The sequence below is a fragment of the Salvelinus alpinus genome, chromosome 15 (assembly GCF_045679555.1).
Source record: "Salvelinus alpinus chromosome 15, SLU_Salpinus.1, whole genome shotgun sequence".
Lineage (NCBI taxonomy): Eukaryota > Metazoa > Chordata > Actinopteri > Salmoniformes > Salmonidae > Salvelinus > Salvelinus alpinus.
The window spans coordinates 6,716,272-6,737,399 of record NC_092100.1 but is presented as its reverse complement, the minus strand read 5'-3'; the positions used below and the strand labels follow the sequence as shown (position 1 = coordinate 6,737,399).

At 47.2% G+C, this 21,128-nt stretch overlaps 1 protein-coding gene across 17 annotated transcripts in view; it reads right to left on the bottom strand.

The window, feature by feature from the left end:
• LOC139539416 (ephrin type-B receptor 3-like) overlaps window positions 1–21,128 on the bottom strand; it is a 152,764-nt gene that overhangs the window by 44,675 nt on the left and 86,961 nt on the right. For 11 of the 17 annotated variants that reach the window (XM_071342350.1, XM_071342363.1, XM_071342358.1 and 8 more), the window contains exons 3-5: window positions 16,681–17,386; window positions 6,111–6,266; window positions 3,263–3,598 (exon numbers count right to left, since the gene is read on the bottom strand). In XM_071342350.1, the coding sequence (XP_071198451.1) occupies window positions 3,263–3,598; window positions 6,111–6,266; window positions 16,681–17,386 (1,198 nt within the window). The remainder of the gene's footprint in view (window positions 1–3,262; window positions 3,599–6,110; window positions 6,267–16,680; window positions 17,387–21,128) is intronic. The other 6 variants (XM_071342353.1, XM_071342367.1, XM_071342355.1 and 3 more) reach the window with 1 other exon arrangement.

The window sequence follows — 21,128 nt, the reverse complement described above, 5'->3', positions numbered from 1 at the left end:
ATTAACAGCTTTTTATTCGTAAACATGGCATTATAGCTCCATCCTGGTGGCGTAATGGAACATTTCCATGGACAGAAAATATAAAATTATAGGTTTGAATCTCACTGATGCCGTGTCACAATAAAAATGTATGTTTGCATGATTAATGCCTAAGGAAATTAATTTCCATGTGTCCTGTCTGTGCTTGGAGTTCAAAAAGTTAACATAAAATAAGCTAGCGGTGTTATTAAAAGTCTTACTGAAACATTCAGTGAAAGTTTTAAGGAAGTTATTAAATAACCTATAATTTTGTTCTCAGAACATCAATAAAACCTCCCAGGAAAAGTTTCAAGGAACCAGAGTAAAACGTTCTCAGAACCTCCCTGGAACCAGAGTATAACGTTCTCAGATTCTCCCTGGAACCAGAGTATAACGTTCTCAGATTCTCCCTGGAACCAGAGTAAAACGTTCTCAGAATCTCCCTGGATCCATAGTAAAACATTCTCAGAACCTCCCTGGAACCAGAGTAAATGTTCTCAGAACCTCCCTGGAACCAGAGTAAAACATTCTCAGAACCTCCCTGGATCCATAGTAAAACATTCTCAGAACCTCCCTGGAATCATAGTAAAACATTCTCAGAACCTCCCTGGAACCAGAGTAAAATGTTCTCAGAACCTCCCTGGAACCAGAGTAAAATGTTCTCAGAACCTCCCTGGATCCAGATTAAAATGTTCTCAGAACCTCCCTGGAACCAGAGTAAATGTTCTCAGATCCTCCCTGGAACCAGATTAAAATGTTCTCAGAACCTCCCTGGAACCATAGTAAAACGTTCTCAGAACCTCCCTGCAACCTAAAAATAAACATTCCCAGAAGAGGTGAAATTTTCACTTCTGTTCTCAGAATGTTTTTAAAAAAACATGATGTTTCACAAGTCAGAAAATATTTTGCTTCGTTCCCCACAATCAATGTGAAACTAGTGGGAAACCAGTTAACAGTGGGTTGATCGCAACAAAATCCAAGGAACCAAATGGGTTAGCTAGGTAGTTACTGAAGATGCCATGGGTTAACAGTGGGTTGATCCTAGTGGGCAGAACACTGCAGGTTGAATGCCGAGTCATACACGAAACACTGCCTCACTGTTGTTATTCGTGGCGGTGTGTGCCAAGTGCTGTGGAAATGTCCTTTGGTAAATGCTCATGTAATTGTTTTTCTTCTTATGCCTCACTTAAAATGCATACTATATGTAACCCATACTTACAGCGGCTTATGAAAGTATTCATCCCCCTTGGCATTTTTTCTATTTTGTTGCCTTACAACCTGGAATTAAAATGTATTTTTGGGGGGGGGTTGTATCATTTGATTTACACAACATGCCTACCACTTTGAAAAAGCAAAATATGTTTTTATTGTAAAACAAACAAGAAATAAGACACACACAAAAACAGAAAACTTGAGCGTGTATAACTATTCACCTGCACAAAGTCAACACTTTGTAGAGCCACCTTTTGCAGCAATTACAGCTGCAAGTCTCTTGGGATATGTCTCTATTAGCTTGGCACATCTAGCCATTGGGATTTTTGCCCATTCTTCAAGGCAGTACTGCTCCAGCTCCTTCAAGTTGGATGGGCTCCGCTGGTGTACAGCAATCTTTAAGTCATACCACAGATTCTCAATTGGATTAAGGTCTGGGCTTTGACTAGGCCATTCCAAGATATATAAATGTTTCCCCTTAAACCAGTTGACTGTTGCTTTATCAGTATGCTTAGGGTCATTGTCCTGCTGGAAGGTGAACCTCTGTCCCAGTCTCAAATCTCTGGAAGACTGAAACAGGTTTCCCTCAGGAATTTCCCTGTATTTGGTGCCATCCATCATTCCTTCAATTCTGACCAGTTTCCCAGACCCTGCCAATGAAGAACATCCCCATAGCATGATGCTACACCTCCATGCTTCTGGGGATGGTGTTCTCGGGGTGATGAGAGGTGTTGGGTTTGCGCCAGACATAGCTTTTTCCTTGATGGCAAAAAGCAAAATGTTTGTCTCATCTGACCAGAGTACCTCCTTCATATGCTTGGGGAGTCTCCCACATGCCTTTTGGCGAAAACTAAAAGTGTTTGCTTATGTTTTTGTTTAAGCAATGGCTTTTTTCTGGCCACTCTTCTGTAAAGCCCAGCTCTGTGGAGTGTACGGGTTAAAGTGGTCCTATGGACAGATACAATCTCCGCTGTGGAGCTTTGCAGCTTCTTAAGGGTTATCTTTGGTCTCTTTGTTGCCTCTGATTAATGCTCTCCTTGCCTGGTCCGTGAGTTTTGGTGGGCGGCTCTCTCTTGGCAGGTTTGTTGTGGTGTCATATTCTTTCCATGTTTTAATAATGGATTTAATGGTGCTCCGTGGGATGTTCAAAGTTTCAGATATATTTTTATCATCAAACCATGATCTGTACTTCTCCACAACTTTGTCCTTGACCTGTTTGGAGAGCTCCTTGGTCTTCATAGTGCCGCTTGCTTGGTGGTGCCCCTTGCTTAGTGGTGTTGCAGACTCTGGGGCCTTTCAGCAGATCATGTGACAGATCATGTGACACTTAGATTGCACACAGGAGGACTATATTTAACTAATGATGTGACTTCTGAAGGTAATTGGTGGCACCAGATCTTATTTAGCGGCTTAAAATCAAAGGGGGTGAATACATATGCACGCACCACTTTTCAGTTTTAAATTTTTTATAAAACAAGTAATTTTTTTAAATTTCACTTCACCAATTTGGACTATTTTGTGTATGTCCATTACATGAAATCCAAATAAAAATAAATTTAAATTACAGGTTGTAATGAAACAAAATAGGAAAACGCCAAGGGGGGTGAATACATTTGCAAGGCACTGTACATACAGAGGGACTGTAGCTATCAGAACAAACGTCTACTTTTACCTGCATTGCTGCTGAAAAATACTATTTATTTTTCCTTTTATCTTGTTTGTTGTGTACTCAATATTCCAGCTTTTATTTAAAAAAATCCTGTGAAGCACCATTGTGTTGTATTCCATGTCTGAAATGTACTGTATATAAAAAGCTAGATTTGATTTGACGCAACCACCATTAATTCTATCGTAAAGTGCAGCACTGATTGTAACACAGTGCCACTGTACCCTTGAGAAAGGCACTGCTAATTAATCCTGGGGTTGTTGCTCTGTGGCTGGCCTTGTTCTCTTTCTCTGCATCTTTTGTTTGTTTCACAATGCAACAATAAAGATATATTCGATCCAATACAACGGTCAAGCTTCTACCTACCGGCTTGGTTGGTGGTGATATTGACGGCGGAGAACTGCGGCGTGTACGGGTTCTTATTCGACACACCGTTGACTGCCTGGATCTCAAAGCTGTACTGGGTGTGGGCCTGCAGGTTTCGGACCGCCACGCGCCGCTGCGTCAGACCCAGGTGGCGCGGCGAGATGTCTACGTTGTCGTCGCAGCGCGAGCACATGCCGCGCTCGGGCAGGCACTTCTTGCAGATGACGTTGTAGAAGATGTCGTCGCGGCCGCCCGAGTCACGAGGCTCGCTCCACTCCAGGACCAGGTAGGTCTCATTGACGTTAGAGATGACGCTGCGTGGAGCCGAGGGGACGGCTGTGGGAGGAAGAAAAGAGAAAAATATATATTTTAAATTTAAAAATGCTTTATTGTCATGCCAAAGCATCAATGTTGAACAATTCCACAGGACATCAAATATAACAAGGATTAGAATGTAATATATTCTATTTCATTAGGACTTTGATGCTAGGGGTGCTAGATGAGGTGAGTTCCCTTCTCTCTGCTTGGAGAAAGCTCCAAATAAAATAAACGGACGTTACAGTTCTTTCTGTGAGGAGGAGAGCGTGTGAGAGGGTGTTTGTGTGCGTGCACGTGCATGCCAGCTTGTGCACGCCAGTGCACGTGCACGCATATTTGTGTGTGTGGAAACAGCTAAGGGGGATGAGAGAGACTATTGGCAGCAGAGAAGCAATTCTTATCCAATTATTGGCAGCACTTTGGGATACGAACAGCTAGGGAGCCATATCTCTGGCAGCACTTTGGGAGAATCACCACCAGTGAAAGGATTAGTCCTTTGTGTGTGTGTGTGTGTGTGTGTGTGTGTGTGTGTGTGTGTGTGTGTGTGTGTGTGTGTGTGTGTGTGTGTGTGTGTGTGTGTGTGTGTGTGTGTGTGTGTGTGTGTGTGTGTGTGTGTGTGTGTGTGTGTGTGTGTGTGTGTGATCGTGTGTGTGTTTGTGTGTGCATGCTCTCCATGTACTTAACTAAGACACATCTACTAGATAAATTCCTCCACTCTGCCAGAGCGAGGCAGCGGCTGTACAGACGTACAGGCTACGGTGGGTAAAAACGGCAGCGATAACGTCAGGCTAGACGTTGTTAGTTTGTTGCTGTACATGTAGCAATGTGGGAAGGTTGTCAGACCCTTCAGAGAGGAGTGATACAGGTTCTGAGGTGAGGCCATAGTTCAGAGAGAAAGGACTTGTTTCTTCAGTGTTACCATCTATGGTATATGCTGGTGCAATGCTGGTGCAATGACTGTAAGTCTATGGGTATATGCTAGCATCCTGCTAACTGGTGCAATAACTGTAAGTCTATGGGTATATGCTAGCATCCTGCTTACTGGTGCAATGACTGTAAGTCTATGGGTATATGCTAGCATCCTGCTTTCTGGTGCAATGATTGTAAGTCTATGGGTATATGCTAGCATCCTGCTAACTGGTGCAATGACTGTAAGTCTATGGGTATATGCTAGCATCCTGCTTTCTGGTGCAATGACTGTAAGTCTATGGGTATATGCTAGCATCCTGCTAACTGGTGCAATGACTGTAAGTCTATGGGTATATGCTAGCATCCTGCTTTCTGGTGCAATGACTGTAAGTCTATGGGTATATGCTAGCATCCTGCTAACTGGTGCAATGACTGTAAGTCTATGGGTATATGCTAGCATCTTGCTTTCTGGTGCAATGACTGTAAGTCTATGGGTATATGCTAGCATCCTGCTAACTGGTGCAATGACTGTAAGTCTATGGGTATATGCTAGCATCCTGCTAACTGGTGCAATGACCGTAAGTCTATGGGTATATGCTAGCATCCTGCTAACTGGTGCAATGACTGTAAGTCTATGGGTATATGCTAGCATCCTGCTTTCTGGTGCAATGACTGTAAGTCTATGGGTATATGCTAGCATCCTGCTTTCTGGTGCAATGATTGTAAGTCTATGGGTATATGCTAGCATCCTGCTTTCTGGTGCAATGACTGTAAGTCTATGGGTATATGCTAGCATCCTGCTTTTTGGTGCAATGACTGTAAGTCTATGGGTATATGCTAGCATCCTGCTTACTGGTGCAATGACTGTAAGTCTATGGGTATATGCTAGCATCCTGCTTTCTGGTGCAATGACTGTAAGTCTATGGGTATATGCTAGCATCCTGCTAACTGGTGCAATGACTGTAAGTCTATGGGTGTATGCTAGCATCCTGCTAACTGGTGCAATGACTGTAAGTCTATGGGTATATGCTAGCATCCTGCTAACTGGTGCAATGACTGTAAGTCTATGGGTGTATGCTAGCATCCTGCTAACTGGTGCAATGACTGTAAGTCTATGGGTATATGCTAGCATCCTGCTTTCTGGTGCAATGACTGTAAGTCTATGGGTGTATGCTAGCATCCTGCTAACTGGTGCAATGACTGTAAGTCTATGGGTGTATGCTAGCATACTGCTAACTGGTGCAATGACTGTAAGTCTATGGGTATATGCTAGCATCCTGCTAACTGGTGCAATGACTGTAAGTCTATGGGTATATGCTAGCATCCTGCTAACTGGTGCGATGACTGTAAGTCTATGGGTATATGCTAGCATCCTGCTAACTGGTGCGATGACTGTAAGTCTATGGGTATATGCTAGCATCCTGCTAACTGGTGCAATGACTGTAAGTCTATGGGTATATGCTAGCATCCTGCTAACTGGTGCGATGACTGTAAGTCTATGGGTATATGCTAGCATCCTGCTAACTGGTGCAATGACTGTAAGTCTATGGGTATATGCTAGCATCCTGCTAACTGGTGCGATGACTGTAAGTCTATGGGTATATGCTAGCATCCTGCTTACTGGTGCAGGCGTTGTCTGGTGAGTCTGTGTCTGAGCGATAGAAGCCGTTTCTGCAGGAGCATACGTTGGCTGCGCCAGAGCTGGTACGGCTGTTGGGTGGGCAAGGTGTGCAGAAACCCTCGCCCTGCTTGGATTTGAACGTGCCCGGGCTGCAAGCTGAGAGAGAGAGAGAGAGAGAGAGAGAGAGATTAAACCGGAGTGAGTCCAATAGCCAGTGGAAGTACACAGATGATGTGGACTGGGTTAACACAGCTCAATGAAAACACACTCATTTCAAACTTTAACTTGTTTTTCTGAATGTCGTTGAATGTCGGTGGTTGATGTTGTTGTTGATGTTGTTTTGTTGTTGTTGATGTTGTTTTGTTGTTGTTGATGTTGTTTTGTTGTTGTTGATGTTGTTTTGTTGTTGTTGATGTTGTTTTTGTTGTTGTTGTTACTGTTTTGTGTGTGTGTGTGTGTGTGTGTGTGTGTGTGTGTGTGTGTGTGTGTGTGTGTACAGTATGTCCGTGTGTTATCTTGGCACTCTCTCTGAGCCTTTGTGAGCTTCCCTCATGATTGACAGCTCTCACTGGTGCTGGTTTTGTGTTAGTTTTCCCCCTGGAGAGCACCGCCAATGGTGGAGAAAGAGGGGGGTTTTAACCAGCATGCACACGCTGTCATCCCAAATTACTAGCACGCCGCTCAGAGTAAAAACACACACGCTAGCGGGAAGCTTCCTCTGAACTCCTTAATGCTTGCACACGCACTCACACACACACACACTGATACACACACAAACACTCACACACCGACACACACACCGACACACACACACACACACACACACACACACACACACACACACACACACACACACACACACACACACACACACACACACACACACACACACACACACACTGACACACCGACACACACTGATACACACACACACACACACACTGACACACAAAAATACACATACAGACACACACACACACACACACACACACACACTGACACACACTGACACACCGACACACACTGATACACACACACACACACACACACACTGACACACAAAGATACACATACAGACACACACACACACACACACACACACACACACACACACACACACACACACACACACACACACACACACACACACACACACACACACACACACACACACACACACACACACACACACACACACACACACACACACACACACACACTGACACATGCAGAAACACGAAAACACACACATATGCGTTCTTGCACAAACACACGCACGCACTGCCACCTGGGAACAACCTTTACTTCCCAGTAACATGCCAATAGCCGGCCTTTTTCTAATTCATCCAGTTTACTGCGCCACTAATGGATAATGGACTTGGTATAGATCAGTGGAGGCTGGTGGGAGGAGCTATAGGAGGATGGGCTCATCGTAATGAATGAATGAAACCACGTTTGACTCCGTTCCACTAACTCCATTCCAGTCGTTACAATGAGCCCGTCCTCCTATAGCTCCTCCCATCAGCCTCCTCTGGTGCAGATGTAATGTGTTCTCAATGCTACCAGGAACACATCGTTTCCCTGAGGGAAAGTGTCATAACATTGTCAATCGGTGCCCGTTGTAGACTCCCTATCCAAGTTTATAACGCTGGTGATGAGTTAGGAGGCAGCGCGCAGCACAGGAAAGGTGAGGAGTTAGGAGGCAGAACAGGAAAGGTGATGAGTTAGGAGGCAGCGCACCGAACAGGAAAGGTGAGGAGTTAGGAGGCAGAACAGGAAAGGTGATGAGTTAGGAGGCAGCGCGCAGCACAGGAAAGGTGATGAGTTAGGAGGCAGAACAGGAAAGGTGATGAGTTAGGAGGCAGCACAGGAAAGGTGATGAGTTAGGAGGCCGAACTGGAAAGGTGATGAGTTAGGAGGCAGCGCACCGAACAGGAAAGGTGAGGAGTTAGGAGGCAGAACAGGAAAGGTGATGAGTTAGGAGGCAACGCGCAGCACAGGAAAGGTGATGAGTTAGGAGGCAGAACAGGAAAGGTGATGAGTTAGGAGGCAGAACAGGAAAGGTGATGAGTTAGGAGGCAGAACAGGAAAGGTGATGAGTTAGGAGGCAGCACAGGAAAGGTGATGAGTTAGGAGGCAGCACAGGAAAGGTGATGAGTTAGGAGGCAGAACAGGAAAGCACAGCACAGGCAACAGGAGGCTCTATCTTTCTATATCTCACTAAACTGTCCTGTTAAAAGATGAATGGAGGCGTCTTGGTGCGTTAATGAAAAAAGGGAGAGGAAAGTGAGAGAGCAAACGTTGATTAGCATGATCCGCCGGCTCACTCGTCAGTGTCAAGGTTGTTTTGGTTCAACATGTTCCGTGTTGCTACTGGTTATGTTTGCTTCCTGTTGAAAGTATCATTTGGAAACTGGTGGAAATGAGGTCAATGATAGCATTGTGGGACTGGTTCTTGTCACCATCATCACCGTTGCCCTATGTGTGAAGGTTAAATATTGGTGCATAAGCTGAGTTAGCCTGCTGAGCCCGTGTTCATTATCACTGAGTGTGTTTGTTTTTCAATCATTAATCACCCAAAGCCATGGCTACCAGAGTAACAGGAAGCGACAGCTTTTTACCCCCTAACGCCACCAGTCTAGATGTGAACGTGTTAGCAACATGCTAGTGGTGCTATGCGTGTTGGTGTTTTTTTTCATGTTGGTTATGAATTATCTTGTTTGAAGGGCACTAACCTAGCTAAGGGGGTGTGGGGGGGTCAGATACAATGCTCATCCTGCAGGATTATTTTTTGCAGATCTCTCTCTCTCTGTCTCTGTCTCTCTCTCTGTCTCTCTCTCTCTCTCTCTCTCTGTCTCTGTCTCTGTCTCTGTCTCTGTCTCTGTCTCTGTCTCTGTCTCTCTCTCTCTCTCTCTCTCTCTCTCTCTCTCTCTCTCTCTCTCTCTCTCTCTCTCTCCCTTTCTCTCTCTCTCTCTCTCTCTCTCTCAATTTAATTCAATGGGCTTTATTAACATGGGAAATATATGTTTACAAAGTGAAGTAGATAATTTAAAAAAATAAATAAACAATAAAAATGAACAGTAAACATTACACTCACAGAAGTCCCAAAAGAAGAAAGACATTAGAAATGTCATATTATGTCTATATACGGGGTTGTAGCGATGCACAAATAGTTCAAGTACAAAAGGGAAAGTAAATATGCAAAAATATGGGTTGTATTTACAATGATGTTTGTTCTTCACTGGTTGACCTTTTCTCTCTCTCTGTCTCTCTTCTCTCTCTCTGTCTCTCTCCCTCCCTCCCTCCCTCCCTCCCTCCCTCCCTCCCTCCCTCGCTCGCTCGCTCTCTCTCTCTCTCTCTCTCTCTCTCTCTCTCTCTCTCTCTCTCTCTCTCTCTCTCTCTCTCTCTCTCTCCCTCTTTCTTTCTCTCTCTCTTCGTCTTTCTCTCTCTGTCCATCTCTTTTTCTCTCGCTCTCATTCCATATCTCTTTGTCTCTCTTGCTCTCTCTCTCTCTTCCACTCTCTCTCTCTACCTGTCTCTGTCTCTCTCTTTTTCTCTCGCCCTCTCCCTCTCTCTTTCCCTCTCTTTCTGCCTCCTCTCTCTCTCTCCCGTACTATCTTCGTCTCTGTCTCTTACCCTCTCATGCAGAGCATAGGGCTCAAGGACCTTTAGACTAGGAGAGAGAGCGGGAATACAACAATAAAGGAGGGAGAGCGATGTGCAGGTAGACATACACAGAAAGTCAGAGAGAGAGAGAGCGAGAGAAAGAGAGAGAATGAGATGTGTTCAGGTAGACATACACAGAAAGTCCGAGAGAGAGAGAGAAAGAGAGAGAGGAAAAAAGAGAGACAGAGACAGAGAGAGAGAGACAGAGAGAGACAGAAAGAGAGAGCAAGAGAGAAAGAGAGAGGGACAGAGAGAGAGAGAGAGAGAGAGAGAGAGAGAGAGAGAGCAATAGACAGATAAATAGTAAAGAGGGAAAAATAGAGAGAGACAGAAAGTGAGAGAGAGACAGAGAGAGAGAGAGACAGAGAGAGAGCAATAGAGAGAGAGATGTGATATGTACAGACTCAGTGAGCATAGCCTTGCTATTGAGAAAGGCCGCCGTAGGCAGACATGGCTCTCAAGAGAAGACAGGCTATGTGCACACTGCCCACAAAATGAGGTGGAAACTGAGCTGCACTTCCTAACCTCCTGCCCAATGTATGACCATATTAGAGAGACATATTTCCCTCAGATTACACAGATCCACAAAGAATTTGAAAACAAATCCAATTTTGATAAACTCCCATATCTACTGGGAGAAATTCCACAGTGTGCCATCACAGCAGCAAGATTTGTGACCTGTTGCCACAAGAAAAGGGCAACCAGTGAAGAACAAACACCATTGTAAATACAACCCATATTTATGCTTATTTATTTTAACTTGTGTGCTTTAACCATTTGTACATTGTTACAACACTGTATATATATAATATAACATTTGTAATGTCTTTATTGTTTTGAAACTTCTGTATGTGTAATGTTTACTGTTAATTTGTATTGTTTATTTCACTTTTGTATAATATCTACCTCACTTGCTTTGGCAATGTTAACACATGTTTCCCATGCCAATAAAGCCCCTTGATTTGAATTGAATTGAATTGAGAGAGAGAGAGAGAGAGAGAGAGAGAGAGAGAGAGAGAGAGAGAGAGAGAGAGAGAGAGAGAGAGAGAGAGAGAGAGAGAGAGAGAGAGAGAGAGAGAGAGAGAGAGAGAGAGAGAGAGAGAGAGAGAGAGAGAGAGAGAGAAAAAAAAGAGATAGGGACAGAGAGACAGAAAGAGAGAGGGACAGAGAGAGAGACAACAGGGAGATTTATCCACTGTGGTTTCCGGTGGACATGATTAGAGAGCATTTTATCAGGCCCAGTCGCCAGGGATTTGCCCTTGAGCTGCCAGAGGCAAACAAATTAGTTTTTAACCACGCATCCGCCAATAGATTTACTGTGCCCGCTCACACACCCTTTAAAAGGTGAGCACACATTCAACGCCATGCACTGTAGGGAGCTGGCGACCTGAAGAATACTCCTGTTTCTCTCAATGTCTTTTCTTCTGAGACTTCCAGATCATTCCTAAGCTACACGCTCTTCCTTTCTGTTCATCTCTCTCCTGAATCTCCTTCTCTGTCTGCAGGGCGCATGCACGTAAAAACACACACACACCCCGCATCACAATCAGCCATGCAAATCCATAACTCTGACATGGGCCCGCCTCACATCTACCCTTTTCTCCATTTGACACATGATCCCCCAGTCTAACGTTCCACTACCCCCCAGTCTAACGTTCCACTACCCCCCAGTCTAACGTTCCACTACCCCCCAGTCTAACGTTCCACTACCCCCCAGTCTAACGTTCCACTACCCCCCAGTCTAACGTTCCACTACCCCCCAGTCTAACGTTCCACTACCCCCCAGTCTAACGTTCCACTACCCCCCAGTCTAACGTTCCACTACCCCCAGTCTAACGTTCCACTAACCCCCAGTCTAACGTTCCACTACCCCCAGTCTAACGTTCCACTACCCCCCAGTCTAACGTTCCACTACCCCCCAGTCTAACGTTCCACTACCCCCCAGTCTAACGTTCCACTACCCCCCAGTCTAACGTTCCACTACCCCCAGTCTAACGTTCCACTAACCCCCAGTCTAACGTTCCACTACCCCCAGTCTAACGTTCCACTACCCCCCAGTCTAACGTTCCACTACCCCCCAGTCTAACGTTCCACTACCCCCCAGTCTAACGTTCCACTACCCCCCAGTCTAACGTTCCACTACCCCTAGTCTAACGTTCCACTACCCCCAGTCTAACGTTCCACTACCCCCAGTCTAACGTTCCACTACCCCCAGTCTAACGTTCCACTAACCCCCAGTCTAACGTTCCACTACCCCCCAGTCTAACGTTCCACTACCCCTAGTCTAACGTTCCACTACCCCCCAGTCTAACGTTCCACTACCCCCAGTCTAACGTTCCACTACCCCCCAGTCTAACGTTCCACTACCCCTAGTCTAACGTTCCACTACCCCAGTCTAACGTTCCACTACCCCCAGTCTAACGTTCCACTACCCCCAGTCTAACGTTCCACTACCCCCAGTCTAACGTTCCACTACCCCCAGTCTAATGTTCCACTACCCCCAGTCTAACGTTCCACTACCCCCAGTCTAACGTTCCACTACCCCCAGTCTAACGGTCCACTACCCCCCAGTCTAACGTTCCACTACCCCCCAGTATAACGTTCCACTACCCCTAGTCTAACGTTCCACTACCCCAGTCTAACGTTCCACTACCCCCAGTCTAACGTTCCACTACCCCCAGTCTAACGTTCCACTACCCCCAGTCTAACGTTCCACTACCCCCAGTCTAACGTTCCACTACCCCCAGTCTAACGTTCCACTACCCCCAGTCTAACGTTCCACTACCCCCCAGTCTAACGTTCCACTACCCCCCAGTCTAACGTTCCACTACCCCCAGTCTAACGTTCCACTACCCCCAGTCTAACGTTCCACTACCCCCCAGTCTAACGTTCCACTACCCCCCAGTCTAACGTTCCACTACCCCAGTCTAACGTTCCACTACCCCCCAGTCTAAAGTTCCACTACCCCTAGTCTAACGTTCCACTACCCCCCGTCTGACGTTCCACTACCCCCAGTCTAACGTTCCACTACCCCCAGTCTAACGTTCCACTACCCCCCAGTCTAACGTTCCACTACCCCCCAGTCTAACGTTCCACTACCCCTAGTCTAACGTTCCACTACCCCCCAGTCTAACGTTCCACTACCCCCAGTCTAACGTTCCACTACCCCCCAGTCTAACGTTCCCCTACCCCACAGTCTAACGTTCCACTACCCCCTAGTCTAACGTTCCACTACCCCCCAGTCTAACGTTCCACTACCCCCAGTCTAACGGTCCACTACCCCCCAGTCTAACGTTCCACTACCCCCCAGTCTAACGTTCCACTACCCCTAGTCTAACGTTCCACTACCCCAGTCTAACGTTCCACTACCCCAGTCTAACGTTCCACTACCCCCAGTCTAACGTTCCACTACCCCCAGTCTAACGTTCCACTACCCCCAGTCTAACGTTCCACTACCCCCAGTCTAACGTTCCACTACCCCCAGTCTAACGTTCCACTACCCCCAGTCTAACGTTCCACTACCCCCCAGTCTAACGTTCCACTACCCCCCAGTCTAACGTTCCACTACCCCCAGTCTAACGTTCCACTACCCCCAGTCTAACGTTCCACTACCCCCCAGTCTAACGTTCCACTACCCCCCAGTCTAACGTTCCACTACCCCAGTCTAACGTTCCACTACCCCCCAGTCTAAAGTTCCACTACCCCTAGTCTAACGTTCCACTACCCCCCGTCTAACGTTCCACTACCCCCAGTCTAACGTTCCACTACCCCCAGTCTAACGTTCCACTACCCCCCAGTCTAACGTTCCACTACCCCCCAGTCTAACGTTCCACTACCCCTAGTCTAACGTTCCACTACCCCCCAGTCTAACGTTCCACTACCCCCAGTCTAACGTTCCACTACCCCCCAGTCTAACGTTCCCCTACCCCACAGTCTAACGTTCCACTACCCCCTAGTCTAACGTTCCACTACCCCCCAGTCTAACGTTCCACTACCCCCAGTCTAACGGTCCACTACCCCCCAGTCTAACGTTCCACTACCCCCCAGTCTAACGTTCCACTACCCCTAGTCTAACGTTCCACTACCCCAGTCTAACGTTCCACTACCCCCAGTCTAACGTTCCACTACCCCCAGTCTAACGTTCCACTACCCCCCAGTCTAACGTTCCACTACCCCCCAGTCTAACGTTCCACTACCCCCAGTCTAACGTTCCACTACCCCCCAGTCTAACGTTCCACTACCCCCAGTCTAACGTTCCACTACCCCCAGTCTAACGTTCCACTACCCCCAGTCTAACGTTCCATTACCCCCAGTCTAACGTTCCACTACCCCCAGTCTAACGTTCCACTACCCCCCAGTCTAACGTTCCACTACCCCCAGTCTAACGTTCCACTACCCCCCAGTCTAACGTTCCACTACCCCCAGTCTAACGTTCCACTACCCCCCAGTCTAACGTTCCACTACCCCCAGTCTAACGTTCCACTACCCCCAGTCTAACGTTCCACTACCCCCAGTCTAACGTTCCACTACCCCCCAGTCTAACGTTCCACTACCCCCCAGTCTAACGTTCCACTACCTCCCGGTCTAACGTTCCACTACCCCTAGTCTAACGTTCCACTACCCCCCAGTCTAACGTTCCACTACCCCCCAGTCTAACGTTCCACTACCCCCCAGTCTAACGTTCCACTACCCCCCAGTCTAACGTTCCACTACCCCCCAGTCTAACTTTCCACTACCCCCCAGTCTAACGTTCCACTACCCCCCAGTCTAACGTTCCACTACCCCCCAGTCTAACGTTCCACTACCCCCCAGTCTAACGTTCCACTACCCCCCAGTCTAACGTTCCACTACCCCCAGTCTAACGTTCCACTACCCCCCAGTCTAACGTTCCCCTACCCCACAGTCTAACGTTCCACTACCCCCTAGTCTAACGTTCCACTACCCCCCAGTCTAACGTTCCACTACCCCCAGTCTAACGGTCCACTACCCCCCAGTCTAACGTTCCACTACCCCCAGTCTAACGTTCCACTACCCCCCAGTCTAACGTTCCACTACCCCCAGTCTAACGTTCCACTACCCCCCAGTCTAACGTTCCACTACCCCCAGTCTAACGTTCCACTACCCCCAGTCTAACGTTCCACTACCCCCAGTCTAACGTTCCACTACCCCCAGTCTAACGTTCCACTACCCCCCAGTCTAACGTTCCACTACCCCCCAGTCTAACGTTCCACTACCTCCCGGTCTAACGTTCCACTACCCCTAGTCTAACGTTCCACTACCCCCCAGTCTAACGTTCCACTACCCCCCAGTCTAACGTTCCACTACCCCCCAGTCTAACGTTCCACTACCCCCCAGTCTAACGTTCCACTACCCCCCAGTCTAACTTTCCACTACCCCCCAGTCTAACGTTCCACTACCCCCCAGTCTAACGTTCCACTACCCCCCAGTCTAACGTTCCACTACCCCCCAGTCTAACGTTCCACTACCCCCCAGTCTAACGTTCCACTACCCCCAGTCTAACGTTCCACTACCCCCCAGTCTAACGTTCCCCTACCCCACAGTCTAACGTTCCACTACCCCCTAGTCTAACGTTCCACTACCCCCCAGTCTAACGTTCCACTACCCCCAGTCTAACGGTCCACTACCCCCCAGTCTAACGTTCCACTACCCCCCAGTCTAACGTTCCACTACCCCTAGTCTAACGTTCCACTACCCCAGTCTAACGTTCCACTACCCCCAGTCTAACGTTCCACTACCCCCAGTCTAACGTTCCACTACCCCCCAGTCTAACGTTCCACTACCCCCCAGTCTAACGTTCCACTACCCCCAGTCTAACGTTCCACTACCCCCCAGTCTAACGTTCCACTACCCCCAGTCTAACGTTCCACTACCCCCAGTCTAACGTTCCACTACCCCCAGTCTAACGTTCCATTACCCCCAGTCTAACGTTCCACTACCCCCAGTCTAACGTTCCACTACCCCCCAGTCTAACGTTCCACTACCCCCAGTCTAACGTTCCACTACCCCCCAGTCTAACGTTCCACTACCCCCAGTCTAACGTTCCACTACCCCCCAGTCTAACGTTCCACTACCCCCAGTCTAACGTTCCACTACCCCCAGTCTAACGTTCCACTACCCCCAGTCTAACGTTCCACTACCCCCAGTCTAACGTTCCACTACCCCCCAGTCTAACGTTCCACTACCCCCCAGTCTAACGTTCCACTACCTCCCGGTCTAACGTTCCACTACCCCTAGTCTAACGTTCCACTACCCCCCAGTCTAACGTTCCACTACCCCCCAGTCTAACGTTCCACTACCCCCCAGTCTAACGTTCCACTACCCCCCAGTCTAACGTTCCACTACCCCCCAGTCTAACTTTCCACTACCCCCCAGTCTAACGTTCCACTACCCCCCAGTCTAACGTTCCACTACCCCCCAGTCTAACGTTCCACTACCCCCCAGTCTAACGTTCCACTACCCCCAGTCTAACGTTCCACTCCTCTCCTCCACTCTCTGTCCCCTGCACTCCATCTGAGCTGTGGCCTGCAGTTTTAATTCTTCTTGGTCTGAACCTCTGTGAACCTGTTCTGTTCTCTATCAGACCTCACTCTCCTAGAATTGTCCAGCTTGCTCAAGTGTCATATTGGTTACTGACAACACGTTTATTTATTCATCTACTCCTGGGACAATCGAGGTCAGGGGAGGGAGATGCTCAATGGAGAGAGTGCCAATGACTATATGATCTGTTTTTTTTTTGGTGCATTGTTGGTTTCTCTGTTTTAAGACAGTGAGGCTGAATGTCTTTGACATTTTGACACAAAATGGCTGACGCCAAAAAAGAGGGACACACACAAAGCATTGGGTGATTACCCCCCCAAAAAAATGGCCACCAAAAAAAACTCACCCTGACATTGTGTGTCCTTGATGTCACACTCACCCTGACACTGGGTGTCCTTCATTGCGGGCTCGAACCCGGACGCGCAGGTGCACGATCCCACAGGAACCATCCATTCGCCGTCCCCATTGCAGTACAGCTTGAGAGGCACGGACACCTCGAGAGCGTTGGGAACACATGTTCCGGGCGCGATGACCAGCGACGTGGCCTCTGCCCCCGTGGCCGTCTCGGGGAAAACGGCGAAGTTCGCGATGGTGGTCGAACACTTCTTATAGAACACCCGGACGGAAATCAACGACATACACGCCCCCAGGTCCTGGAAGGCCAGGTAAAACCCAGTCTTGGAAAGAGGTCCGAAGCTCCGCACTTTCGTGTTCACCCTTCCCGTCTCCAACATGGAGAAACTCTCATCGGGCGCGATGGTGTCCACCTTCACGTAGGGGTTCTCCATCCAGAATGGACTTGTCTCCGTGGCCGAGTCTGAGTCGGACTCGTAGTAGAAGAGGTTGAAGGTCTCCTTGCAGGAGCCGGGGATGTTTGGGATGCTGTTACAGTCACGCACGGTAAATTTCATCTCCACGTAGACTCGGAGGACGTCTTTACGTGGGACGAAGTCACTGCGCAGCCAGTTGTTCTGGTTGGCCTCGCGCACGTTGCACACCTGGTACGTCCGGATGGGGTTCATGGCGTCATCATAGCCACTCACCTCCTCCCACTGTGGGTGGAGAAAGAGGGAGGGAGGGAGGGAGGGAGGGAGGGAGGGAGGGAGGGAGGGAGGGAGGGAGGGAGGGAGGGAGGGAGGGAGGGAGGGAGGGAGGGAGGGAGGGAGGGAGGGAGGGAGGGAGGGAGGGAGGGAGGGAGAGATTAGTGTTAGGGTCAAACAAAGGTCAAATGTTCTATACTGTATGCATTCATAAACACTTTGGCAGAACACTCTCATTCACATTCTAACACACATTCTAACACACACACACACACACACACACACACATACACACACACACGCACGCACACACGTACACACACACTTTCTCTCTCACACACACGCACACACTCTCTCACTCTCTCACACACACTCACACACTCTCTCTCTGTCACACACACTCTCACACACTCTCTCACACACACACACTCTCTCACACACACACACACTCTCTCACACACACACTCACGACCGACCGACCGACAGGACCGACTGACCGACCGACCGACCTGACTGACTGACTGACTGACTGACTGACTGACTGACTGACTATAACTTAAGGTCTTACTACTGTAGACTGCATGGAAGTCATTTTTCACTTAATTAACACAATGTATTTTACAGCGTTCTGGCCTTAGAGTCCAATAACACAATGTATTTTACAGTGTTCCGGCCTTAGAGTCCAATAACACAATGTATTTTACAGTGTTCTGGCCTTAGAGTCCAATAACACAATGTATTTTACTGCGGTCTGTTCTGGCCTTAGAGTCCAATAACACAATGTATTTTACAGTGTTCTGGCCTTAGAGTCCAATAACACAATGTATTTTACAGTGTTCTGGCCTTAGAGTCCAATAACACAATGTATTTTACTGCGGTCTGTTCTGGCCTTAGAGTCCAATAACACAATGTATTTTACTGCGGTCTGTTCTGGTCTCAGAGTCCAATAACACAATGTATTTTATTGGGGTCTGTTCTGGTCTCAGAGTCCAATAACACAATGTATTTTACTGCGGTCTGGCCTTAGAGTCCAATAACACAATGTATTTTACAGTGTTCTGGCCTTAGAGTCCAATAACACAATGTATTTTACTGCGGTCTGTTCTGGCCTCAGAGTCCAACAACACAACTAGAAGAGAGAAATGAGGTGAATAGGTGCCATTAGAAACAGACAGATGAAAGAAATGATAAGTCGCATTATATTTTCAATTACGTTCCGGTCGGCGTATTTAGGTGGAGTGCTGTTTCCAGCCGTGCCACGGCCTTTCATCTCTGGTTACGCAGCAATGAGTCAGGAAACAAAAGGGACAGCGAATTCATCACAATTATGATGGAAGTTCAGCCCGGCGCTTCCAAAACCGAACAGCCCTGTTGTATACCTCATTCTCCGGGTTCCCGAATAGTCGCCACCTCACAAGTAATTACGTTTCAATGACGTTTCATTTACGTCTCAATGACGTTTCAATTACGTTTTAATGACGTTTCAATGACGTTTCAATGACCTTTCATTTACGTTTCAATGACGTTTCAATGACGTTTCAATGACCTTTCATTTACGTTTCAATGACGTTTCATTTACGTTTCAATGACGTTTCATTTATGTTTCAATTACGTTTTAATGACGTTTTAATTACGTTTCAATTACATTTCAATGATCGCATCGTCCTCTACAGGACGGCAAAAGAAACCATCATCTTTCTCTTTTCCTTCTTAATTATTTATCTCACAGCCAAGGACATGAATTACCGAGGCGAAAACTATGATTACGGATTTCAGTAAATGACACTGTGGTTGCAAATAGGCAAATGCTAAAAGTGTTATTTACATAACAGACGTGGGGTCTATCTTTAACGCCACCTACTTTAGCTTTAATGTGTTTCTCAATACATGGCTACACTCGACTGAGGATGTTTATGACGATTATATCAATCGAAGCAAAAACAACCCTTTCGAGTGGGGTCAAATGGAAAACTGCAAAGAATGTCAACCGATACACACGGCTTCCAAACAAGACGACGCATCAACAACTCTGGAACAACCAATGGACAACAGCAGTAACGCAAGTCTTTGGAACCATGTACAAAAACCATGTTTGACTCGGGCCTTCAATTCATCACCCTGTTCTGGGTCAATCGAGTTTACCATGGGAACTGTGACACTGCCCGAGATACAGAGAAAAGTGAGAGAGAGAAAAACACCGATTTGTTTTTCGAAAGTTTTCCTCTCTGAGGCTGAGGACTCTTAATTAGAGGCCTAATATGGATGTGGTGGAGACAGGCTATTAATCCAGCAGGACCCTGGAGACCTAGGGGGAGAGAGGGGGGCTTAGTTGAGGATAAACCACAGAGAAAGCTTTAATACTCGGGCTATCTGAGGGAACCGGCGGGGGGAATCGATAATCACCAGCCAGGTCAATGGGACGAGAGAAAGCATAAAGTGTCAATGGGTATTTAGTTCAGTGTAATAAATCACCCGAGTGTACAAAAGGGAGATTTTGTGTGTGTGTGTGTGTGTGTGTGTGTGTGTGTGTGTGTGTGTGTGTGTGTGTGTGTGTGTGTGTGTGTGTGTGTGTGTGTGCGTGCGTGCGTGCGTGCGTGCGTGTGTGTGTGGAGGTCAACCCCATGAGACCACACGTGCAGCACAAAATACAGATACTTCTTGCCATCCTTGCTTACCAAACTTGAATGAATTAGGCAGGTCGTGTGAACAGCCAGGTCACCTGTGATACAAGTCAGTATTTAACGTCCATCCATGTCTGAGGGACGTCGGGAGGTGACGTGGAAACCGGCCACTAGGGGCAACAGTGAGCGCTGTTACTATCAAAGTAGGTTTAGATTTTGCTAGGCCATTGTGGAATGGGGGGAGGGATACGCATCTCATTCCATAGCCTTGCAAGATCGAATCCGGCGATATAAAGTTGTTTTTGAGAGTTTTTGTTTTAAGCCTATCCTTAACCCTAACCTTAACCATTCAGATTTAATGCCTAACCTTAAGATTTCAGAGTTAATGCCTAAACTAAAACCTAAACTTAAATAATTTGGAGTTAATTACTAAACGAAAACCTAAACTTAAATAATTTGGAGATAATGCCTAAACTAAAACATAAACTTAAATAATTTGGAATTAATGCCTAAACTAAAACATAAACTTAAATAATTTGGAATTAATGCCTAAACTAAAACATAAACTTAAATAATTTGGAATTAATGCCTAAACTAAAACTTTAAACACTTTGAAATTGGAGGTCTTCAAAATCTCTCAATGTGACGTTGGAGAAACATGTATGAACGTCTAATTCTGACGCGAGACTGTGAGAGCTAGTTGACTGTGAGAGCTAGTTGACTGTGAGAGCTAGTTGACTGTGAGAGCTAGTTGACTGTGAGAGCTAGTTGACTGTGAGAGCTAGTTGACTGTGAGAGCTAGTTGACTGTGAGAGCTAGTTGACTGTGAGAGCTAGTTGACTGTGAGAGCTAGTTGGCTGTGAGAGCTAGTTGACTGTGAGAGCTAGTTGGCTGTGAGAGCTAGTTGACTGTGAGAGCTAGTTGACTGTGAGAGCTAGTTGACTGTGAGAGCTAGTTGACTGTGAGAGCTAGTTGACTGTGAGAGCTAGTTGACTGTGAGAGCTAGTTGACTGTGAGAGCTAGTTGACTGTGAGAGCTAGTTGGCTGTGAGAGCTAGTTGACTGTGAGAGCTAGTTGACTGTGAGAGCTAGTTGACTGTGAGAGCTAGTTGACTGTGAGAGCTAGTTGACTGT